Source organism: Cynoglossus semilaevis, chromosome 13, assembly GCF_000523025.1.
Source record: "Cynoglossus semilaevis isolate Cse_v1.0 chromosome 13, Cse_v1.0, whole genome shotgun sequence".
Classification (NCBI taxonomy): Eukaryota; Metazoa; Chordata; class Actinopteri; order Pleuronectiformes; family Cynoglossidae; genus Cynoglossus; species Cynoglossus semilaevis.
Window position 1 is genome coordinate 21774153 of NC_024319.1, and position 26637 is coordinate 21800789.

The 26637-nt window shown below is 38.8% G+C and overlaps 1 protein-coding gene across 3 annotated transcripts in view; it reads left to right on the forward strand.

Moving 5' to 3' along the window:
- The window catches only part of bcam (basal cell adhesion molecule (Lutheran blood group)), a 45546-nt gene extending 32650 nt beyond the window's left edge, over positions 1-12896 (forward strand). The window contains exons 4-17 of one of the 3 annotated variants that reach the window (XM_008324270.3): positions 58-128; positions 225-321; positions 537-719; positions 966-1087; positions 1215-1356; positions 1530-1645; positions 3245-3386; positions 4277-4401; positions 5275-5416; positions 6652-6675; positions 8680-8821; positions 10098-10197; positions 10552-10581; positions 10642-12896. In XM_008324270.3, the coding sequence (XP_008322492.1) occupies positions 58-128; positions 225-321; positions 537-719; positions 966-1087; positions 1215-1356; positions 1530-1645; positions 3245-3386; positions 4277-4401; positions 5275-5416; positions 6652-6675; positions 8680-8821; positions 10098-10197; positions 10552-10554 (1409 nt within the window). In that variant the 3' untranslated portion in view covers positions 10555-10581; positions 10642-12896. Of the gene's footprint in view, positions 1-57; positions 129-224; positions 322-536; positions 720-965; positions 1088-1214; positions 1357-1529; positions 1646-3244; positions 3387-4276; positions 4402-5274; positions 5417-6651; positions 6676-7313; positions 7585-8679; positions 8822-10097; positions 10198-10551; positions 10582-10641 lie in introns of those variants that run through there. The other 2 variants (XM_008324271.3, XM_025061578.1) reach the window with 2 other exon arrangements.
- Positions 12897-26637: the final 13741 nt, after the last annotated feature.

Below are 26637 nucleotides of genomic sequence, written 5' to 3' on the forward strand. Positions count from 1 at the left end.
AGCCTAATATAACTGGCCTAATTTCAAAATGGTTTCTTTTTCCTTTTTCTCTTTTAGATGCTCCTGAGAAGCCGGAACTTACAGCATCAAGCCAGGTCATTTCTGTGGGACAATCAACCAGCTCTGAGGTGTGGTGGCAGTATATACTGTATATATGTGTATCATTTCCTAAATGCTTTTGCGTATTAAGGAAACTTGTTATGCCTTTTGTCCATGTTTATTAGATTGGCACATGTGTCGCAAAAAACGGTCATCCCCAACCCAGGATTATCTGGTTCAAAGATGGACAGCCACTGCCTGAACACAAGGACAAAAAAGAAAGTATGTGTTCTGGTTAATGAATAGACAGTCCTATATATTGCTCAATGTTAAAGCCTTCGTTCATCTGTAACCCCTAACCTACCTATAAAGCAGTTGTTAACATGTTCCTTGTCATGCTGCCATGACCCGTTTTATTTTGTGAGCATAGTCATTTATTACGTCTACCAATTCATAACCACTTCTCCTAAACGTTTTCTAACGTTTCTCCCTGTCAGAGACCTACATGGTTCCCTCCGTGGTAAAGGAGGCCTCAGGTCTCTCCACTGCCAAAAGCACCCTGTACATGCAGCCCACCAAGGCCGACAAGGACTCTGTGTTCCACTGTGTCGTGGAGTACAGCATGCCAGCAGATCAGATTAAACAGAAGAAGTCCGACACCATCACCATAAACCTTAACTGTGAGTAGAGAAGCACATGCACAGGAGGCTTTTTTCTTTTTTTTTTTTTTTTTTTGTATAACCCTCAGTTGATGTTTCAGATTTCACATTTTAAGATTATGCTCCTAAAAATCTAAAAAAAAACAGATTTCACATTTTAAGATTATGCTCCTGAAACCCTAAAAAACACAACCACATCTACTGTATGATGAGTTGCATAAGTTCCATGTACCACCCATGTTTAATATCTGTTTCTGGTTCATGTAGATCCGTCTGAGGTAGTTACCTTTTCCCTGGTCAATAAGGATCCAGTCAAAGAGGGCGACAGTGTCACAATGAAGTGTGAGACCGATGGAAACCCTCAGCCTGAGTTTGACTTCTCCAAAGATGTGCGTATTTGTCTCTCTCATTTACACGTGGAATACTGTGTAAAACATAATCCTACTGTTACACACTCTCTCTCTCTCGCTTTGTCTCTCTGTCTCTCACTAACATTTTATGTGCCTCCGTCTGCAGGGAAACAGGATTCCCGGTGAGGGAGGTCTTCTCATGCTGAAATCTGCCAAGCGCTCTGACTCGGGTGTATACAAATGCGAAGCCACTGATTTTGACAACTTGGATGCTGAACTGCAAGAAACGATCAACCTTAAAGTCCACTGTAAGTGAACACACAGATGGACACATATGGACAATGAAATATAGTTACATAAAAAAAAAAAAGATTTTCACGTAATTTCTTAATTTCTAAATAATAGTTGAATAGTTTTTATTTAATTTGAGTCAAACTTAAGACAATCTTTTTGGTTTTTTTGGGTTTTTTTTTTTTGTCAGACATTGACCATATGACTGTGACTCCATCTGAGCCCCAACTTGTGATGCTCGGAGACAAAGTGGAGTGGCAGTGTAAGACCAAGGCCTCTGATGCACATACCGTTCAGTGGAAAAAGGTGGGTGTACTTTTATACATTTCTGTTTTTACCCTTAGCCTGCAACTTGCATGTTAATATTGTGTACATTTTTAAAAAACCAATACTCATCCCTCCAGGTCTGCATTATCCCAGCAGGATGTGAATTTTTATTCAAACTTCATCATCTAAAATATCCTGCTTTGTCTGTCCTCTCAAAAAGGCTAAAAACCCATATGTAATAAATTGAAAAGGTCATCTGGTTGGTCAAAAACAAAACTGCTTTAAATATGCCCTACACCAGGGGGTTCCAGACATATGGCCCGCGGGCCAAAACCGGCCCGCTAGGGGGTTCAATGCGGTCGCCTTAATGGATTTTGAAGGTGGAAAAAACGCACAAACACGTCATGTCATTAAATATGAACATTTTCTAATATACTGGTACTAATAAGCATAAAAACAAAATGGGGAAAAACATGGACTTAAAATTGGACTTGGACTTTGTTGAAGTGGTTATGATTGTACTGGTCCGGCCCACTTGACACCTAATCATAAAATGAGTTTGACACCCCTGCCATACACTAAAACACAAAGTGACTACTTCGGGGAGTCAGTACGATCATGATACTTATTGTATCTCTCTTCTTAAGCTTCCATCACGTACGTCTACAGAGATCGTACACTTTTTTTGCTCGGGAGAACTCATTTGTGTCAGTGAGACGAACTTGAATTTCTGTCTTGATGTTAAAAAAAAAAAAGAGAGAGTAAAGTTTTGTGTATTCTCTAAAAGTTAAGCAAAGTGTCACAGCATGGCACTTTGCTTAACTTTTAGCTTAACCAGCTTTTGACCTTGGGCAAGGCTCATCTTAGTGACAGTTGTATTGTGTCCAGTTGTAGCAAGTAAAAAGTAGCTAAAGTTATACATCCTCTGCTGTGATGAGGAAACGTGGTAACATTTAATACTGTATAAAGGTAGAAGACACATTTCAGGGAGGGTCAGTACAAACATAATGTATCAAATTGTTCATTCTTCAAACTCCTATCTGGAGTTGTGCGGTAGGGTGATGATGGTTATAATTATAAGTAACGCTCAATGCAGTAAACGCTTTCTCTGTGAGAAACGTTCACATTGGATACAAAAACTAAAGCCTAAAAAAGGGGTATCCACTCTATTGGAAGTCTATTGGAAGCTGTAAAGCCTAAAAAAGGGGTATCCACTCTCACAGTCTATTGGAAGCTACTTTTTGTGTTTTCTCTGGCTCACAAACCACAAATCGTTAGGATGCCATTGGTATTTGGAGATTTATCTCAGCATCCCATGTTTGTTATGTGCAGAGTGTTCCTCCTGGTTCAGGCTTGTTGTTTTTACCTGTCTATCTATTGTTGTGTCTCTGGAGTGTGATGAAACACACAACTGCTGCATGTTTTGTGGGGAGAATGCGATTGTTGTTGGAAAGAACGAAAGATTCCTATGAGAAGAACTTGGGGGGGAAAAAAAGGTTTCATCGTGGAGGACTCACTGTGATGAGAACGTTCCCTTTCCCATCACAGCAGCAGAAGTACAAAGTGTCAACGTTTAGATGCGTCCGTCTGTTAGTTAATTGGTTTAAATCGTTCGCATTGTTTTTCATGTTTCTTCAGGGTGCAGACGTACTCTCTCAGGACGGCACTCTGTCACTGCAAGATGTTACCTATGACAATGCCGGAGAATACACTTGTGTTGGAGCTGTGCCAGCCGCACCGGGTCTGACTGCCGGCGCAAGTGTGAACCTCACAGTCAAAGGTAACGCACTTCCAGTGTCACCGAGACACTGAGGCTCAGACCTGGTGAATAATTCAGGAAAAAAAAATACTACTAGTGACCTTGCCTTCAACAAAGTTTCAACTTAAAACACTTTTCTTCACCTCAGACTCAAATCAAATTCAAGGTTCTGTCCTCGAGCAAACAATAAGAATGTAAAAAGGCATGTGCAAGGTTTTTAAAAAGTTTACTTTTTACCTTAATGTTGTATTCCTTTCAGTATTCAGGCCATACTTTACTCGCATCATGACCTCATCTCCTCTGACAGCTGTGTTAAATCATCATTATTTACGATTAAGTCCACAAACACAATATTGCATTTTAGTAGTAAATCTACCTCAGTAGTGTGCTGTTCTCAATGACGAGAAATACAGAAAGAATAGTTAGAAACCCTTAAACGTGATACTTGAAAGTATCACATTTAAGACATCCATGACAACCATGAAGGGTTGAAATCATCGAAACACAGTATATTCAATCTTTATCTTTTGGATTTGTGAGAGAAAACCAGTAGTATCAACAAAAGGAAAACCCACCCACACAAACTCCAACCAGAAGGACTGCTTGGTGGGCAGACAGTTTAGTTACAGTTTACTCAACACTGTATCTGTACAAGTTATACGTCAGTATTTATCTTCAGAGAGAGAGAGGTTTCGGTGCACAGCACAACAATGATGTACAGTGTCAGGGTGTGTCGGCTGTTGTTTCGACAGAGCAAGAGGAATGTACGATGGATAGATGGTATCACAGCTGTTTGTTCTTAATCACTCAGCTAGAGATGTATCTTCTCTGTGCTGTGTGTGTTTAAGGGTTTTACTGCACCGACTAAGAAGTTCTTCTCTTTAACTCTTTCTATGTCCCTCCCTCTTCAGGAAAGCCGATGATTGCCACTCCCGTTGCTGGGGAGGTGGGGAAGGAAGGAGACACGGTGTCTCTGACATGCTCGGCCCAGGGCTACCCCACCCCTCAGTTCACCTGGAAGCCTTCTGGAAAAGAGGTAAGACCCCTCAGTTCACCTGGAAGCCTTCTGGGAAAGAGGTAAGAGGGAGGAATGTAAAAAAAAAAATTTAAAAAAATCTCCCCCCCAGTTTCTCACCGCTGAAATGTCCTTCATTAAAGCACAGAAAAGGAAGCGTTTCGGAAAAAAGCAGTCCCACCGCTTATAGTGTTTCCATTTGAGTCGAGACATGAATTTTAAAGATCAATTTATTTTTCATGATCTTCTTCAGATCTTTATCTTGAAAGACTGCCATATCAAACTTTAAAGCTTATGGTGAAAAGGAGAAGGAGGCGGGGAGAGTCAAGGAGCAGCGCTTCAGAGAGGGCTATTTTATATGCATTGATTTGGATGTGGAGGTTATAGAGATGAAAGAAACGTGTTCGAAGAAGTAGCATTTTAAAGAGTTGTACTCTACTGATTGAGGTTTAGGTATGAAATATTCAAAAAGGGTTAAAAAGTTTGTCGAGTAGTAATACAGTAGGTACTGTCAAAGATTACAACCAAAAAAAAACAAATGCAGGAGCGGGTTTTGTTTTTTAACACTACAAGAATTCAACTTAAAAAGTCAAAATAATAAAGGGTTAATAGAAGTACAAAAGAGGAAAGCAAAATCGTACTTACTTTAATAGAAAGCACCAGATAGTGTTCAGTTATGTACTTTTTGAATTTTCACTTTCTGTTCAGTTGGCTGTGTTGACTGTGTAAAACGTTTAAATCACTAATCTGTATTTTAATTTTTTTTTTAATATATTGTCTGGCTTTGGATTAAAGTAGTTGCCTGTGATTTAAAAAAAAAAAAAACCCCGGGTAGAAAAAAAAATTAAATTTTTAAATCATGTGTTTTCGTGTGCACCTTTACTTTTTTCCCAGTCTATATCAATGAAGGAAAACAAGGTTGTGAGCACTCTGACTCTTCAAGCCACAGCCGAGGTCATGAAGAACGGTGTGACCTGCGAGGTCACCAATGAACATGGAACTGATAGCAAGACCTTCCCGGTATCTCTTAAACGAGGTCAGTGTCATTTCCTTTCACATCATCCCCTGGTAAGACCGTACAGGAAAAACAAAAACATTGTAACTAGGGGAGCCTTACACAGTGTTACGTGGAATCAGGTTAACAGCAGGTCGGCAAAGGTCATCTTTTTCCCCTCACGGTTCTCCCAGGTTTAACTAGTCTATTTTTTAACAAACTCCACAAGAAACGATGATCCTGTTCTCTTTTCCAGGGCTGTGAGAAAAAAAAGATAAAATATTTCTCACAGGCCTGGTTTTGGAGTTCTCGCAACCCGTCCTTGACAAATAATCGAAAACCCCTTTGTTGTGCGGTGTCTCACAACTACTGTGTAACCGGTCAGAATTTGAAGCCTTTGTTGTGCGGTGTCTCACAACTACCCTGTAACCGGTCAGAATTTGAAGTTATGAAATTATGGAAATTAGACATTTCACATTCACCTGGCGATACCAGATTCTTTTATTCGATACTATACCAATTACTTTTTTTTGGAACTCTTTTTCGATACAGATATCGATACTTCCATATTATCGATTGTTTTTTTTACCACTATAAAACACGTGGGCACTGGCCAATTAACACCTTTAATATGCATTTTCATAACATATTAGTCATAGCAAATTACATTATTTTAATACAGTGTAACCTAAATAATTGAATTGCCACCAATAGGGGCAAACGTTTGTATATCTTTTAGTCAACTGCAGTTCTGATCCTAAATGTTCGAATCCTGAAATCAATCAAATATCTTCATTTTACGAATACTTTATGAGAGTAATCCATACTTGTGTGAGTATTGATATGTCAAACCACAGAACCAATACTTCCATCACTACTATCGGGGCCAGAAGAGGAGGAATAATAGTAACTTTTATGTGTACTGTTGCCAGAATTAGGCCCTGGAATGAACTGATCTCTGGTCCATTCACATATTTACAGGATGTCTCAGTGTGTGAGGAAATGAATTTGAAATGTAAACACGCACTTGTATTTGCTAAAGGTACGTTTATAGAGCACTATCTTTGCACTAAAAAAAAAAAAATCAGACGAGAAAGGTAGCAAAAGGTTACTACAGAGCGTACTGAGACAGAGTTGATTCTTACGTTTCCGAACTCCTGATGAGTGTGAACGCGTCCTTAATATCACCTGCCGCACTCTTTTGCTTGCCTACACGCACCGTTAGCAACCCTGATTCATCACTTCTTTCCCTTCTCTCTGTGTTCTCTTCCTTGCAGCAATTGACAACTCGGCCAACAGAGGTAGAGCCTTCTCCCTCCTCCTCCTCCTCCTCTCCTCCCTTCTTCTCTCAGGACTCTTATTTGTACAGACCCTGTAATTTAGGAATCATGCCCCCTCCACCCATCTCTTTTTGCCCCTGCCCTTTCATCACACACACACACACACACAGAGTACATATGCATAGAAACACACACAGACATACACACACACCTTCCTCTTCCTCGTACTGTAATCATGTATATTTGCCCTCTTGCTACCAAACACTGTGGATATTGTATATTGTTCTTCTTCTTCTTCTTCTTCTTCTCTTGTCACCTTTGTATGATGTCTGTCCTAATTTTGTGGATGCTACTATACTTTTGTGGCCCCTTAGGGACAATAAAAGACTCTATTCTGTTCTATTCCTTCCTATCCTCTCTTTGTTTCCTCACTGTGTGTGTGTGTGTGTACTTTGTAGTGCCTCTACTTTCTGACTGCCTTCCTGTTCCCGTCTTCTCTCCGTTGTTGTCATTTTTGCTTACCAGAGTGCTTTGCGTAGTGTGCTGTATAACTTTAGCTTTAAGTGTGATACGTGTTCTGCTGTGTGTGTGTGTGTGTGTGTTCGGTGTTTATTTGCTTGGCACTGCTTGAGGACTCAGAAACTCTCTTTTTTTCAAAGTGCTGCTCTCTGGAATCCCTGTGTTTAAGTCAGGTCTGTATCGCTAACCCTATTGACATGGTAGTATGGTGTACGTCCACAACCTCTGAATCCATGTGCCAATGTGCGTGTCAATGTCCGTGCTCACACTTGCACACAAGTGACTGTATTTGTTTCTATGGTGTACGTGTTAGCTTACTTGTATCACTGGACTTGTGAACGGCATTTGAGAGCAACGCAAGGATTATAATGCACATTTTATTGATTCATGATGTTTTTAAATGTTCAGACTGTCATGATGTACATATATGTAGATACATATATGTATATATATATACATACATACATATATACATATATATACATACATACTGTATATACATACATACATACATACATATATACATATATATACATACATACTGTATATACATACTATATATATATACATATATACATGTATATATATATATACATATATACATATATATATACATATATACATATATATATACATATATACATGTATATATATATATATATATACATATATATATACATATATACACATATATATGTATATATGTATATATATATCATGAACTAATTTCAGTTGAGCAGCTAAAAGATGATTACATTTCAGGAGTGGAGTTTAAACATCAGTCATCCTTTTCGGAGGACTGACGCCACAGTGTTCAATTTTATTTTATTTTCATAGATTTTTTTTCATATCAGCAGTTGTATCGCTGTGTGTATTGCTCAGGTGCTGCAGTACGATTCGCTGATTCCCGTTTCTCAATTTGAGCCTGTGACCTTTCTCTGTCATTTCGACAAACACACGAAGCGAAGCAATACCATTTTATGCAACAGGAGATAGATCCAGGGACCTAGTTAATCATACGATACACGCTGAGGATTGTGTCTGTATGAAATGAGTGTAAATACTCTGCATAGGGCTTAATATAAGAATTTCAGATGCTCTTCACTAACCACTGCATGTCTGAATATAATGGTACAAGTGCAGTGATACAAGTGTATGTAAACAGATTCATAATGTGACGCTCAGTTTGTTTTCTGCCTTTTGTCAGCCGTTAGTGTAATCTGTGACTATAAAGGCCCTGTTATGGGGTCCCATCACATTCAGTCATTGCATTCAAAAGTTAATCTAACCCCAACATCCCCCCCCCCCTCCTTCTCCTTCACCTCTTCCCTTTCTGCCCGTCTACCTGCCAAAAAAAACCCCACAAATACTCCCCTTTCCCCTTTCATCTCTCCCCAATGCCACTGATCCCTCAACTGCCCTCCCATCCCTCCCTTGTTCTTCCTCAATTACCCCACCAAACCTCCATACCCCCCTCCCCTCCACGTGTCCATTGTGGCGCTATAGCTGACATGCAGCAGGGAGGCTCCAGCAGTGTGGTTATCGCGGTGGTGGTGTGTGTTTTGCTACTCCTGCTGCTAGTGGCACTCCTCTACTTCTTGAACAAGAAGAACAAGCTGTCCTGTGGCAAAAAGGACAAGATGGAAGTGTGAGTACCCCCACTGTGTCACTCATTTGCTGTAAACCAATGGAATTAACCGGGTTTTTATGGGTAATAAAGACATAATCCATATTCAAAAAAAATCAATGTAGAGATGTTTTTTTTTTACTGTTGAACATTCTGACTTTATCTCTGGTATATTAGTTTCAATCATTTTTGTTTTGGTTTTTTGGTTTTTTAAATGCACAAAATCATCCAGCTAGCATAAATTAAAGCAGCTTTAGTGTTACACTTTAATTAAATCTTGTTGGACAATGTTATTGCCTTCCTTTTGTGGATACATGTCTGACAAAAAAAAAAAAAAAACTTACAATGAGTTTTACTGTTTGACAATTATTACACTAATGACTAATAGGGAGTTAGTTAAAAGTATTGTGAACAAAAGTAGTCAGATGCTGAGTGGTTTTTCTTCTGGACAGAGATGAGAAGAACAGGAAACACCAGTCACCAGAAAGTTCACGGATTCATTACTAGGAGGAAAGCAGCCAAGATAAGCTATCCCAGCTGGGACAATTACAAAAAAAAAAAAAAAAAAGAAAAGACCAGAATAACATTAGCCCGGTGGATGACAAATGAGCAGGAGCTCAGAAGGAAAGGAGCAGGAAAAAGGCAGAGCTGTAGGCAAAGACTGGAAGGATTGGGATGACTACAAGATAGGGAATTGGAGTTTTTACTCAACACAGTCCTGCAAAAGAGAGTGTTTGCTTAAGAATTAGAAATTGCGGAAAATGCAAAAATGCTGCTAGAATGGTGTAAAGTTAATCAGTCAGACATCAAGGTTAGGGATGGCTCAGTACAACTTTATAATGTCCAATGCTGTATTTTCTCAAAATGGACTTGTGGATTTGGCACATCCTGACCTATGCAAGCAAATGCATTTCTTTTGTGCCAATTCAAACATTGGACATGTTTTAAATGCTTAAAAATAAATACTAGTACTATGTGTCAGCTGCATCGATAAGCTCCTTGACAAAACCTTAACCCAGGAGTCTCCCCAACTATAGTTCTCTGCACAGACACCTTGGGGACCGACACTAAAATAAAATGAAATAAAAATCACATTTTTGCCTAACATTATCATTTGATGTTTATCTTGGAATCAAGTCATGACCCAGATTGGACGGTTCAGGGGGCTTTGATTTGTCCCGCGGGCCGCCAGTTAAACACTGCCCAAACCCATGATGTTTTGTGAAGTTACAGCAGTGGTATTTTGATTATGTGACAATATGATATAACGCAATTCTTTCTTTCTCTCTGTCTGTAGGACCAGCGCACAGAAGAACAATGACATCGTAGTGGAGATGAAAACAGACAAAGCCAACGAGGAGGCCGGTCTCCTTAACAAGAGACCGTCCACAGAACAGGTCAGAGATGTTTGTTAATCACTGTATGGTCTTTGTATTTACACTGTATAAGCAATCGACTTGTGAATTACCCTATTTCAACTCATTATTACATTATTATTTTATAATTATTCAGGATAAATATGTTCAAAAATATACCCTTGACGGTAAAATATTGCTGAATTCAGGATAAATATGTTCAAAAATATAGTCGCTGATACCCTTGATGGTAAAATATTGCTGGATTGTTAACAAAAAGTGTGGGGGAAAAAATGTGCACTATTGCGTCAAAACTATTTAAAAAAAAATTGGTTTATGTCTGCGTATTCACAGAAGTGTATTTGTTTACATGTCTGTGTTATTTTTCGTTTACAGTGATGACCTCAGTTGAGGAATTCGATCAAAATAGTGTTTACATGTCTGTGTTATTTTTCGTTGACAGTGATGACCTCAGTTGAGGTCAAAACAAGGATGAAGGAAAGGGGGACAACAGTGATCAAGACAACCGGGCTTTGCTTCATTTTACTGAGGAGGTGTAGCAGGGAAGTGGGACATGTGTTGGGGTCATTTGGAGGAACAGCATGTTATGATTTTTTTTTTTTTTTCAAACACGGAGTAGACGGATGCACACGCATATACACAATCACTTTTAAAAGACCAACTGTTTTCCACTTTTTTTTTTCACTCACTGCTCTACTCCAGGTTTAAAAAAAAAAAAAAAATCATAACGTGTCTTATAATCACACGTTTGCTTGTCTTTAATCAAAATCTGCCAGTACAAAAACTCTTCATTCTTCACTCACATCTTTGACTCCACTGCAGAGCTGGACGAGGCGGACACAGTTCAAACCCAGCGGCAAATTCTCTATCTACCCCAAACAAAGACAAACAAATTGCCATTACGTCGCTGTGATTTTTATTGTGCATTTTGCACTGCTTTATATTAAACGTCTACTCTGTACTGGAGTCTGCACTTAAGTGTTTTTCTGCCGGATTCAGCAGAAATGTTTGCAGGCCTGTCATTCCACCTTTTTTTTTTTTTCCCCACTAACCAATGATGATTTATGCTCACAACATATATTCACTGTTTGGCATGGTTACAGTCATTTTGGAAACGCGCTATTTGCCAATTTGTTAAATTGCAGCTGTAAGTATTTATGTGCTTGTTTCCCAATCTCTCTAATCTGCTGACAGAAGAAACAGCTCTGACGTCATAATCTTTTGGCTAATACTTTTGTATTGAACATTAATGCTAATAGGTTGCAACAAATCTGTTCTTGCCATTTGCAACACACATGCGTATCGTTCCACTTGTGGCCAAAAAAAAATCACTCCCTTTCGAAATCTTGGCAGAAGTTATACTAACTCACAGGGTTTTCAGTCACAATACTATGAATTTTTTTCTTCTATCCAAAGATCAAAACTTTAAAACATAGTTGTGCGACAGTTACCGTTAACATCTATCTAGACGTAGTGAATGCAGATGTATCTGATATAGAGTAAAACTATTGACTATAAGTGATGGACATCTTCCTTAGGGCGAAGGGACCTTGTAGTTTCCTTAGTCTAAGTGCAGTACTAATCCTAAACTGGCTGCAAGAAACTCAAAACGTTACTCGTGTGTCTTTTTGGTACAAATTTATAAAAAAAAATTCCTCCTTGTCACTGTCTGCCAGTACAGTTTGAAGTACTTTTCTTATTAATAAGATGTTGGAGGAAGAGAACGGTAAGCTGTCAATTACAAGATGGCAGAATTTGAGGCGGAGAAACCGAGCCAGTCACAGATGAACACAGTGTATTATTTAAAACTGTCTGGTAGCTGCTTAGTTACTGTTGTATAATTCTTGTTTTTGGTTCTTGTTTTTTGTTGTTGTTGTTGTTGTTGGTGTTGGTGTTAGAGTTGATTTCACTTTTCTTTCTTTGTAAAGGGGGGGGGCAAAGAGGAGGGGAGGGCAAGAATGTTACAAAACGGTGATCATACTGAAGGTGTATTATTTCTTTGTTTTCACAGAAACCGCCAATGTTTTTTTTTCTTTTCAAGTTTGAAATATGGCATGGAAGGGAAATGGGTGGAAATGGAGTGATGTGATGTACCTAATCTGTTTGGTTTTTTGTTTGTTTGTTTTTTTTTACCAAAAAAGAATCTTTTTTTCAAGTGTCATAGATAGAATGTTTCTGTGTCCAAGAGACATTTGCAGGATGTATAACTCCGCAGTACTGACTTTCCTGTGTTATATGTACATTGTTAACACACCTGAGAGCTTAATGGCGGGATGACGTGGCCTTGAACTTTGTTGTACACTGGAAACAATGACCTTGATGCTTGCAAAGGTCACCTTAAACCACTATCTGTGCCCACAAGGCTCCTTTACTGACCATCAACTGATCATGTCGTTTGACTTTTCTTTTTTTTTTTTTTTCAACCATTTTTTTAAAGTTAAATTTTTTATATGAACATATTGTGATATGCAAATTGGTTGGATTCTTTTATTTTGCAACTACTGATTTTTAGTTTCCCCCCATGTTTTTCCACATGCTGTAGTAGAGGATACATTTTCAGTTTTCCCATTTTTTTTTATATATATATAAGTGAATCTCACTTTTATTTCTTCCCCCTTTTGTACACTGTATATTTTGTGGTACACTGTTGTGATCCCTGTGCTGTGTTGATGTATCTTTTCTGTTTCAGCTGTGTCAAATTTATAAGAAAGAAAAAAAAACACAGTCAGATGGTCTTGAGTGTTTTTTTCTTTTTTTCGTATTCTCTCTTATGTAATCTTCATTACAAAACATTTACGAACCTTAGGGTTCATGTGAGTTTTTAAAATCATTATTTGATTAATGAAATCTTGTTCGGTTTAAATCCTTAAAAAAAAGATAACAATTTCAACCATATTGTTTACTTCATCTCCTACGTCCTTTTTCCAGAATGTCATCTATCTTTTCTCTAAGTCTCCACCTTGTCTCCAAACGGCTCGCCATTAGCGGTTCCTCTGACCCTTTCTAACCCTGTCCGTCCCAGTCAACATTTCTCCATCTTTTTTAGTTCTTGCAACATCTTCTTCCTCTTGGGTCACTTTCTTTAACAACCTTTCTGCTGATCTTCATTTCTCCCTTCTACATTGCTGACCTCAGCTGATCTCAGCAAGACTACAATGTCTTCCATGGACACTATGCTCCTATCTGACCTCATCTGTCAACCTTTATATCACCATGGCAAACAAGAATGGGCACAGAGTAGCTACTTTCCTTTACTTCTCTGCATCTGCAGCTCACTGAATTGAGCCTTTTGCCACAGCCCAGCTTCTTCAACTCATTCGTTAACATGCCTTCGTCAATCATTAATTAATTTCATACCTCTGTAGTTACTGCAGATCTGCACATCACCCCCGATCTTGAAAATTGGTACAAATAGTCTGCTTCATTTCCTCTCATCCTTCATTTCCCTGCTCAGCCTGATCCATTATCTGCTCCGTTCTTTCTTCCCCATTTCCCCCCCCTTTGAGACGCTGCTCAAATTAGTCCTTCCACCTATCAACATAATCTGCTGTATGTTCAAGTCAGCTCTGTTTTTCTCTGTAGGCAACATAAAATGCTCCGGTATATAAGCTGCAGTGCACCAACAACAAGCCACGTTACGTAAATGCTGCCGATGCACTAAATACACAATACAGTAGAAGCACAAATATGAACAAATCTTGGTATTTAGTGGTCTTTTAGGAAAAATACATACATTTGTAGCTTAAAAATAATTACGCGCTGGTTAGCTACACACTAGGTTGAGTAGCAGAGCAACTTGATAACAGGCACAAACCGCCAAGATTATAACTTGGAACAATTTTTCCGAGCCCCTCTAGCTCCCCCTAATGGCCTCCCAGGGAGCATCCACTTTAAAAACACTGGTTGCAAGGTTTGAATAATAATAATATTAATAACAATAATAAAAGACATCAACAGTGTCTTTGCAACTGACACAGGCTGCCACAGGAGGCACCATTAAGTATGTTGTTGCAATTCCCAGGCTGCCATACAGGAGGCGCCATTAGGGGTATGTGGTTATATTGAGAATCAAAACGTTCAAAAATCAAAAGTCTCTGCTCTCTGCTTGCAAGACAGGCATGCTTACTGCTACACTATGGAACCACGCTGGTATAAAAAAATAAAAATAAAAAGTTACGCAGCCAGGCACTGCCCAGACGCCAACAGAGAGAGAAGGGAGAGAAGGTTGACCCACCCAAGGAAGGATGACCCACCCAAGTAAGGATGACCCCCCCAAGTAAGGTTGACCCACCCAAGTAAGGATGCCCCCCCCAAGTAAGGATGACCCACCCAAGTAAGGATGACCCCCCCAAGTAAGGTTGACCCACCCAAGTAAGGATGACCCCCCCAAGTAAGGTTGACCCACCCAAGTAAGGAAGACCCACCCAAGTAAGGTTGACACACCCAAGTAAGGATGACCCAACAAAGTATGGATGACACACCAAAGTACGAATGACACACCCAAGTAAGGACGACCCACCCAAGTATGATGAGGTAATTTAAGAGCTAAAGCTTAAAAATATTGCTATTAAATGTTATATTATTATAGATCCCCACACATTTCATCAGGAATAAAAATACTCTGATATTTAACTATAAATGTTTTGAACATCTGCAAATACTTTGAAAGGGAGTGATATGAAGTACCTACGAAGCCTCACCTTTAATCATCTCATCACACACAAAAACAAAGCTCATCAGAAATGAGACCGTCGTTGTCTCGTCTGCGTACTGTGGCTCCTAAATCGATTGTCAGTCTGCGCAGAGTTTAATCTCTATGAGAAAAACAACATTATGTAAATGTAGCCCTCACATTGATTGGTGCCTTGATTTGTTGTGACAAAAGCACAAAAAAAAAAAAAACAAAACTGGGAGGCTTGTGTTTCGCATTGATAGCTACATAGAGGACAGCCTCACTGCTGCCGTCATGATGCAGCACTCTCTCCTCCTGCTGCTCTCCTGTGTAGAAGTGAGCTGAAATGAAGCCATCACTTATGAGTAAATGGTTTGGTGGCGTTACGCATTCATCAGCAGCAGTTAGGCGGATGGCATTCATCAGCAGCTGCTGCTTTAAGCATGATTGCTCTCTGAAATGTATTTAAAAATATATATATATATATATATGGAAAGATGTGATGTGGTAACACATCACTTTAATCCTGCGCACTAATCAGCTTCTTTTAACAGTGACCTCTAACCTTGCCCCTCTTTTCCACGCATTCACCGGTTACGAGCCATCAGATACAATGTCCTCATGCACACGCACACATGCGCGCGAATGCCGGACTTCCATTAGTGAATTACAAGACATCTCATCAATGTGACCACTATAAGTCAATATGTGCTCAGAATACAGAGTAACAAGGCCAGTAGTATGAGAGAGAATTTACTGGAGAACATCACTTGACAGTGTAAGGCTTACGCTCATATGGCAAAAGTGAAAAAATATTCTGTTTCCTACAGAAAAAATAATCTCTAAGATCAATCAAATGTAGGACTTACCAAAATAATAATAGTAATGAATGAAATCTACCTATGTAGCTACGTAAACGCTGAGTCATACTTTTGCATGTCTTTCTTGCCTTTTTTTTCCATATTAATAATTTCATCATTTGGACTATTCACAAATAAATACTGGTGTGAAACTCGTGAGTAAATCTGGTCTTATTTGTCTTACGGTTCCAGCAGTACATGGCAAAGAAGGTTTTTGTCACATTTGGAATAGTTGAATTTTCTCGATTAATTGTGATTAATTGCGATTATTCCACAGCTGTTTTCTAATAAAAAGAACTGTTGTTTGGATCGAGGATTGCGATTATTCCACAGCTGTTTTCTAATAAAAAGAACTGTTTGGATCGAGCAGGAGCAAGATTAATGGCATAACATCAGCCCTGTGGATTACTAACGTAAATCATTTATTATTCAAACCTACACTTATACTTATAAAGGTGTTTATATTACATTATACTGATTTGTAATTAGATCACCAACTGTCTTTTTAAACTTGCTTTTTCCATAACAAAGTCAAAGTAAACTCATCCACTATAATCATAGTAAGATAATCATCTTCGTCAGGACTCATTAAATGTTTCATTCTATCATCTGCAGTCCACCAAATGGCATAAATGTAGAAAAATAATTGGCCATTTTAACTAATATTTAATACAGGCGGATTCTGACTGAAATGATTGAAATTCAACATAACATGTAAGTGAGTAAGACCGAAGATAAGAGGAAAGACAACCACGAGTGGTGACCAAATATAGAGCAGGAAATTCTTTGTTAAGATGCTATAACTCTGCATTGATATGACACAGGAAGTGGTGTGTAAAAAATGAAAACAAGAGTTTGAAATGGACGGAGGGAAGCAGTGGAGGTGTGTTACAGAGAGAGATAAAGCATCACAGAAGAGCCGTGTGATGAACGTGTTTATCTCCCTCACTGCGGTGGTTTAATATCCTGTGTGCCCTGAATGTCTCCAGTCTTTGGAAGTAAATACACCAGACAGAGCAGAAGACACTGTAGCCACTGTACTCGACTCACGTCTCTGAGTCACCTTTATGGGCCCGAGATTTATTTGCTGTAATTCTCGGTCCGAATCTATTTTACAGCCACAGTGATTTGATCCACTAATTGTGTCTGTAATGGTCAGGTTTCACCAAGCAGTAAAAGTTTGGCTGAGCTCTGAAACTTTAGTGATGAAAAACAGTAAAGTGAGGCCAGAATCTAGGATCAACATAAAAAGACATGCATATTCTAGCTAGTATTCTTGTTTACTAAATGAAAATTGTATTCACCTTCCTGAAAATGCAGGAAACAACAAGGATCAAGATTGGGTTTTAAAGGAGCATCAACCAACAGCAGGTTTCCAAAACGCCTAAACCAACAAAACATCAGACCACATAGATTTAGCGACATATGTCAGAAATTATTATTATTAATTATACAGTAATAATAATTCTATTCTTCTTAAATAATAAAATAACAGAAATAATGGCCTTCTATCTTTATCTGCTGAGAACAGTAGAAGCCTGTGTGTGTGATAACCACAGCTCCATCCTACTGGTGGGAGTAACCTGCATTCAGACCCAGTGTTTGAGGCCGTTGTGCTCAAGGACACAAAGTTTCTCCCTTGTCTGCACGACAAGCATATAACTGAGTGTATCAAAAACATTTTCTTTCCGCTTCTCCGCACACTGTAATATCAGTTTCATTTCTGCAAAAACCAAGACCATATAAATACACACTCTAAGAGTTCACTAGCCTCTATTCATTAAGCTTTTAACCACAATCCTGGTGCCATTAGGATGTTGCGATCTGAAAACTGCTCATCTGGGGGACAGTGAGTGAGAGCTGACAGGAAAGAACAGTTTTCCTCTTGACATCTAATGATTTGAGATGGAAAAACTCTTTAGGCAGTAGATCGATCAATAAAAAAATAAATAAAATAACTTGAGTCTCCATGAGAAATCATCCAGGTGGGGTGTCATTTTTCCAGGTCAATTCTGAATTTGAAACTTTCTTAAATGTTTTCTAAACTTAACTTAATAGCATTTTCGAGGTTTTGCCATCAAGGTTCTATTATTGGCAAATGGCCGTGTTAGCTCTGAAACTTTCAATTTATCTTTTTTCATAACATGGCTGAGTGTTGAACCATAATGTTTGTGGAAGACCTCTAGCTGATGGATTTGGTACAATGGGGTACTGGTAACGCAAAGCCAACCCCTCTGCTGTGAGTGCAAAAGACCTGGTGATGTTTTTAGTTTTTGTATTATTGAAAAAAAAAAAGAAGTTTATTTAGAAAGAAGTCAATCATGACATGCATTTCAGGAGTCCCAATGATCCTAACCCTAACCTACTGAGTTCCTCTGGGGCTCAAACCCAGGACCATTTGTGTGTAAAGCAGGCGTGATAACCGCAGTTGACAGTTGAACTTGATCATTTTTCAACATCACTCAGCACAAACAGCAGTACTTCTTGCCCTGCCTTAAGTGTATTCATTAGGTACAGACAGATGATATTGTGCACTTGAGCGCTCTTTGGAAATAGTACATTCATCACAGCCGATGGCAAGGCCGTCGCAGACCAAGTCTCCACGCTTCTTGTGGCTGTTTTGATGGACAAATCTATTGCTGTATGTAAATGTTCTCGCACACAAAAAATAAATGACTTCTTTGCGATATGCTTGTGCAGATGTTGCTGACAAACGCAGTCCCTTATCCTCCCACCCTACAGCCGTCGCAGCCACGCCTTCTTTCCTCTTCCCTTACAGACTGTAGCCACCTTTGATGACGGTTTCGGATCAGTTCTAAAATTAGCCAACATTTTACTACACTGGTCCACAGGTGAGAGCATGCGTTAACACCAGATGTTTTAAAATAAGTTACAAATAAATTGTTCACAAAAGGCTTTTCTGTGTAGGCACCAAATATATCTTTGCAACACATACAAAAAGAGACACATCCTTAGCAAAAGCAGCACACCCACAACACTTATTTAACTTGTCATGATGTTTTTCATGGCCTATATAGATCTAAAGTTTTTTTGTTTTTGTTTTTTTAATGCAAAACTGCATTAATGTCCATTCAATCCAAAATGGAGGAATTTCAGAATAAACACAAGTTGGAAATGCAATAAAATAATACATACGAATATAATTATCTTTATAACTTTTTTGTTGTCTGTATATGGCCATCTGAATCTATTTAATATTCTCAGTCAGGCTGAAAATTGTCAGATTATTCACTTCCACTGCCTCTTCAAATTCACTTTTGGAGCACTGAGGGAAGAAATCACTAATAAAAAGGGGAGGTTGGTTGAAGAAGAGCCCAGAGGAGCTGAAGAGCAGCTGCTGAGTGTTGCCCCTCTGGGAACCTCAGTACATTCTCCAGGCCCCTCCCTTTGGCTAACATTACAGCACCACAGCTGTCAACAGATTCTCTCTCTTTCTTTCTCAACACACACGCGGGATGATTTACAATAATACAACAGTATCTCCATATCAGAAAAACCCAAATGACTAAACTTGCACGCTCTGAGGAACACACATAAATGTGTATATCAGTTCCATTACTGATTTCAGTACGGATGAGAAGTTTAAAGAAAGTTTAAAAACTTTCTTTTCGATTTGAAAGAACTTGCAGGAAATGTCCTTTGACACGTAAAAAGAAATTGTTTCCTGCTGCCAGTACTCATTTAAGAGTGATTATGTTTGCAATTTTAGCCTCACAGGAGTTTAAAAAAAAACACATTAAATATGAAAACCTCTGTTGATAAATGACAACGGCATAGGGAGAATTTCTAAAGCCAAGATTGTTCTTGTTGTGTTGACGGTTTGAAATATGGTTCCGGCCAGTGAGACGATGCATCAGTGTCTCAGACTGTGTCTCGTGTCCTTGCATCAGACAGCCATACTCGAAGAATCTTAAAACTTTCCACTACTCTCAACCTGTCAACTACGCCTTTACATATATTTTCCAGTAAATGCGGAACGCGAAAAACATACCCAGCAGCAAGTTGCATGACGACAGAGTAGCGCATTCCTATCACCTGCCCTGGTGTAACGCTATTGCTGTAAAACAGAAATGTCCTTGCACAAAACCCATTCACAACACACACACACACACACAAGCCCGCACAGGCACAAACACACACACAAAGATCCGCCTAAGGTCAAACACACACACATACAAAAAAAAAAAGCCACAGCCAAGAAAAACATTTTTAGCTTTTCTCCCTACAGTATTCCAGCTTGGAGCTTTGCTCTACTCTCAAGCTTTTTTAAAATTGCATTATAAATACCAGATGCAGACACAGGCTTTGAAAAGTATGCTTTTCCCTTGAGTGTTGTAACATTAATAGCAGTGATAGCGAGAGCATGTTTAGGGCATCCCAAGAGAATGCCAGATCATTATTCTCATGCTGAATAGCCTTACTAATGGTACTTTACTATTGTATCTTTTTACCTTCCTTTTTTAGCCCCCCCCTCTGCCAGGATGAACGGAACGTTCTGTGTATTGCTTGTTGGAAAATAAGCTTTGCTGTTTCTATTGTGCTCACGTTTCTACTTTCTATATCCTATGTTGGTCCTTCAGCCTTTCCTTCTTCCTGTTTCTGGATGGAAAAATCAACAGATATTGTAAACATGAGAGTGTTTGCGGTTTTTGTTTTTTTCAACTACTACTACCTTTTATAGTACCTTTCTATAGTAAAAAAAAAAGTCCTTGTTGATTTGATGATTGCTAATGTGAAATTCGTAGTATTTCGCCTCAACTATATCAATACACGCTTATCAAACTTGTCGGCTTTATTTAATGTAAAATATCAGGACAACTCTGCCAAACATCACACACACCCCACATCGAACGAGCCTACACAATAATACTAACGATGATGACAGATTTAGTACGTTCTGCAGGTGCTCGTGATAGTCTACTAACAAACATCCCAGATTATCGTCTCTCTCTTCCTTGCACTGCCTGGTGTTGTCAGTTGACCATGCAGCCTGTACAGTACACATGGTTGTGTGGGAGGAATATAGATTGTGGTTTTGATTTGCTTTTTTTTTTTTTTTTTGAAAACTCAAGATGGGCAATCAGTGTAGCAAAGTCGTTAAAATAAAAATAATGAATTGGATCATAAATATTTGAATACATTTAAAGTGCCATGTGTTATTGTCTATCTTCCAAAAATCAGATCATAATTTACAAGGTTAACGTCCTTACAACAAATGAAACTCAAATAAAAAAAGACAACAAACTTCAACCTAAGAATGTTGATTTTTTAAATTATATAAAATACAGGGGTTCTTGATTTGCGACACCCCCCCCCCCCCCCCACCCACACACAGCATCGTGGTTTGGTCACCATCTCCTATAAATTTAATGAGAAAGTCTTGTTCCATTATACTGCCGTTAAAACAAATTTCACAAGGGAACTTATTTGCAAGCAGAGCAGACAAATGGGTCACTCGGCACTATATGTGGAAGATGGCTTTGATTACATTCGCCGGTTGCACATAATATACTGGATTGTGCTACATTCACTTTCTTTAGGCTGTGTTGTTTTTTGGGAACCTTTTTGCCCTTCATTATGGCTCCCAAGCGAAAGTGTTAGGTGAGTGCCTATACTTATGTGAAGTAGGTGAGGTCTGACTTTCGGCAAAAACCGAGTTAAAATTGAGAACCTCCTGAATAGCATGAATTATATGTATATTAGTTGGACACAAAAAAATAAATTTTCGCCTTTAAATAGTATACCAGGAGCCTCAAATTGGAAAGCATATTCTTATACGACAGAACAATCAAATGACCGAACGATCGATAGATAAATAGATAGATAGATGATAGTTAAATGGACACATAGATAGATCGATAGATAGACAGATAGATAGATGATAGTTAGATGGACAGACAGACAGACGGATATATCTCAATTCAATTTCATTAAATTAGAATGGCATTCCCCTAAACACTAATGGTACCGTCAGCATGACAGGTGATTTGAAGGGTGTTTACTACAATATTGAATTCTGAATATATCTGTAACTCAAACATATGACTTTAACTAGAGTACAGAGAGGCCTGGTTATTTTACTATGCCTTTACCACACGCCAAAGCTCTAATATATACACACTCAACAAACATAAATGAGCATTTATAGCAGCATATATACATATTGCAATCACATGAACATTTCTTAGCACAAAAAATAAACAGGCAATCACCATTTAAAATGTAATGATGGCCCTTGCCATCAATATGAAGTAATAACAATATATAATATCCTAGATTTTGTAAAACTCAGTTATGGTACCATGTCGTGGGCGTGCATGTTAGAGCTCACTTGAAAAAAAAAAAAAAATTCTGTACTCACTGATTCTTGCCAATGCAAGTAGGATGAAAGGCCGCTTCCTCAAATCTTCTGTTTCGTAAGGAACAGCGAGATGAAATGGGGAAACCAGCCATCCCGTAGAAATAACCTTGTGTAAGGACAACGGCGGGAAGTTTCCGCAACCTCCGTCGCAGTTGTATGCAGGCCGACATTGTAGGCTTTTGAGATCCAGTACAGAGAAATTTACATCAATAATAACATAATAGTAACACTACAGTTAGCCAACATTCATATGTTTACCAATTCACACAGCGTTTATACTCACTCAGTAATATGGCGGAAAAAAACCTCGCCCACACATATACGGTCTCCTTCTTCTAACTAATGATGGTGATGCTAAAAACAATTAGCTCTCACACGGGATATTCTCGGCTAGTTTCTCTCCTGTTCCGTCTTCTTCCTTATTTTTATTCAACCCCATTTCGCATAATCCTATGGGTGGTTTACACTTATCTCTGGCAGGCACTAATTGTTTCATAATAGACTACTGTAAGTGAAAGACTGACAACTGATTACCTGAATAAACAGCAGAACCGCCATGAAACATTCAAAGACATCAAAAACATGGGACATTTCAATATCCTTCGAAAAAAATCCCTTACCATACATTCTACTATGTTAACAAACACGCGTTTATAGAACCTACGGCACTACACTGCCCCCTTGTACTCTTGTATGAACAGAACGCACCGTTTTTAGCCTATCCACCTATAGGAACTGCTTTTGTATCTCGGAAATAAAACGGAAATAAAGATAAAACACTAAAGTATACAGTATATCTGTCTATCTATCTATCTACTAGTTTAGTCTTCGGTCATATTTTGTACAGAAGTTTCATCTTCTTAAGCTGCTGCAGGTTCCTCAACTGTATCCACTTCCATCTCTAAGTCACTAACATGAATAGTCAGATCCAAATACAGGTTGTATTTGATCAATTCAGATCCAAATACAGGTTGTATTTGATACATTTTCTGAGGTTCTGGGTTTTTTTTTACTCTCTGAGTGGATAATACAACACATACACCCATAAACCCATTTCATCACCTTCTGAGTCAGACGCAGACTCCATGTTGTCATCGTGCTCAGGGGTTGGTAAACAAGAAGGAGTCGGTTTTCCTTAATTCTTTCGGGTTTGCCATTCTCTCCTGGCTAAGCAGTATGTAGCTCTTATTTGATGTTTTTAACGTACGCTTAAATATGATTTGATGGAGGTACCAGCACCTACACACACATATATTGTACTACACACTACTACAGTGTAGTTTGTATTTTAAATTCAATTTAAAATAAATTTATTCCAATATTTACGTTAAAAGAACTCAAGAAGAAGAAACCATTGCATAAAAGTAAATCGTTTATTTTTACTCAGATAAACTGTGAAATGATAAAGCAACTTTTGTGGCATGGATTTTAAATCCTGGAGATGCACTGGTGTCGGATGGACCTTCATGCAGTGTGAGATTTGTCAACAAATGTCAGCACAAAGACGTTTAAGGACATACAAACATGCAAAACAATGCATGCAAGGATTGAGTGCTCTAGACTAATCTATTCCGAGTCCTTTAAAAACCTCAGGAGCTTGAAGTTGAATGCAGTAAAGGTCAGGGGGGCAGTGTCTTTGGCAGCAGCAGTAGCAGTAAACAAAACACAAAGCACAGAACGGTGAAGCATACAAGATGCAACAGTATACCAGACACCAAACGCTACAATTTAATATTTGCTAAGCCGTGTCACTGATCCACCAATTAGACGTCTTTTTCGGGAATCACATGCTGCAGGATGATGTTTTTTGAAGCTCACATTGTTAGCATTCCTAGGTAATTGTACGTGTTTTCTGTCTCCCCCCCACGTGAACCTAATTAGTTCTCCCACAGTGTGTGCAAGTACTAATGTGTATATTGAGTGAATAGACAGTGAATATATTTGATACGCAGTTCGTGTCACTCTTCCCATGTGTTAAAATACATTTACATTTTTTATTGACATTAAATTAAATAACACAATTAACCTGTTCATTTAGGGAGCCCAAAATTCCAAATAACAATAAAAGTTACCTTACAAGTTTCAAGTTATTTTGAAATAGCTAGGGAGGGCTTGTTTCAACTTTTTCATGTCCGATATCGATACTACAACTTGGAGTATCTGCCGATACCAATATCAATCCTATACTTTTTTTTTCCTGGCTGTCGTATCCCCGTTGAAGACATATCACCAGGGTTAAGTTGAAGACATGGGCTATTTTTTTTTTATTCCAACGTGAATTTTGACCAATATCGAACAGCAAAAAAGAACAAAGGTCATTGATTAGTTAAACATTCACCTTTTGTTAACTCTCAAAAGAAGATCACTGTCTGACACACACTGGGTAATGTTTGAGTAACATTCTTTTTTCAGGCAGGGGGTTTCCGTGCTTGCTATGATATATGAGACCCCCCTCCTACTATAACAGAGGAGGCCCAGCTCACCTTAGGCTACGTGGAGAGGGATGCTCCACTGCAGAAAAAAAAAAAAAAAACACTTTTCTGCTCCGCTGCAGGGATTACAGGGTCTTTTTGGTGGGCAGGGCAATGATGAAAAGTGACTAAAAAAAAAAGGGCATGGATGAAACAGTACGTCTCCATAGCAACAGCAGCAACCCATGGTGTTTTAAGAGGGGTACCTTAGTTTGATGATTGCAAGGATCAGCAAATGGATTCCCTGTGGGGTTTAGGCTCTTTTTCATCCAGCCGATTTTTTTTCCCCCCCCGTTTTGAAAACCATTAATGCAAATGGATTTTGTCAGACTTTATGTCTACGTCTGCGTACGTGCGTTGATCACAACGGCACCAATACTAATTCAACGTGTGTCTCTATCTCTTTTTCCCCACACTAAATGCACCAGAAATTTGGAGTGCAATTGATGCAGGATGCTCACTCTTTTTATTTGCATAATTGGTGGTCCGCACCTGTCTGGCTTTTCAAAGACCTGATGAGCGATCATTATGTTTTACACTTACAAGGGTTTTGTCATCTATTTACTGATAGAAAGCTGCTGAAGCCTGGAGGTGGAGAGGGATGGGGGCGGGGGGGGGTGCAGTAATAACCCAAGTCTGTCAGCAATCTCACCACCTTCAGATTATGAGCTGCCACCCCCAGAACCGTGTGTGCGCGTGTGTCTGTGTGTTTGTAACTGTACAAAAAAGCCCCCAAAATAGCTTTCTTGTTCTTGGTCTAGGTGTCAGACTCAGAAACAACATAGAAACTGGAATCACATTTACAGTGAGAGGCTTCCAAAGAAAAAGGTCTGAGATAAGGTGTTTCTGAATAAAAGATCTTCTGTGATTTTTTTTTTTTTGGAGTTGCTTAAACTGTAGCTGGGTGTTGACGTTAACGCTTGTTTTTTTGCATTAGCCACAGGGGTCAGCGGAGTTGACGTCATATCTGTACTCAACAACTCACACACTGAGGATTTATATGTTTAAAATGTAGAGGTGTGGGGCCTAACCTCTGACAAAGCTGACAAATATACGCACACGCAAAACAGAGAGGGCCTTTATTCCAGCACTGGTGCATTATCTCACGGCACACGACTTCACTTTAGTGGAAGACATATGAGGACGTTACCTATAAATAATAGTTTTAATGCCAGAAATGCAGTGCGTGGAGTGGGAGAGAGGCAGAATGAGATGGAGAGTGGAGGAAGGCGTTTGTGTGTTTTATGTGTGTAGGTGTCAGATTTAACCACGAACCACATTCTTTATCCCGCCTGCTGCCACACTGGCACTGTTCCAAACACACGGATTAACAAAAAAATAACAATTAAGATTGATTGACAGAACTGTTTTTTAACTCCTCAAATTCCCACATAGATTCCCAAAAAGATCAGTCAAAGCCTTCAGAACATCTAGATTGAGCTACTGCAGTGTTTTCCAACCTTGGGGTTGCAACCCCATGTGGGGTCGCCTTCAATTCAAATGGGGGTCACCTGTCTTGTTTTCTATTTCAAAACTACTGATGAAATATCGTTTTAACAAAACTATTATTCTTTCTTAAAAAATATTATTTAGAACAGAGTTTCCTAAATATTTTTTCTGGGGACCCAAATCAATAGATATTACTTGTAAACTCCAGGGAAACATGATGCGAGACGACCCCAAAAAAAAAAAAAAAAAAAAAATCTATTGCGACCCCCCTAAGGGTCGTGACCCAGTCGTTGGGAAACAACGATTTAGAACACCACACACAATCTTAAACAACTGTATTCTTTCACTTTCATAAAAGGTTGACTAAATCAAGCTCAAATAAAATGTGAGTGTATACAAAATCTCAGCTGGCACATCTTGACTGATGGCTGCGATTAATGAGCTGTGGTCACTAGAAATCTGTGATGTCCCAGGGGGTCCCAAGCCAAAAAACATTGGGAACCGCTGGTCTGCTGTTATTCTTTACTGACAGGATGTTCAAGTGGTTTTATAAAAGTTTTCAGCAAATAAAAAAATGCTTTAAAAACTGTTTAAAAAAGCAACATATTACTTCTCTCCACTGGTAAC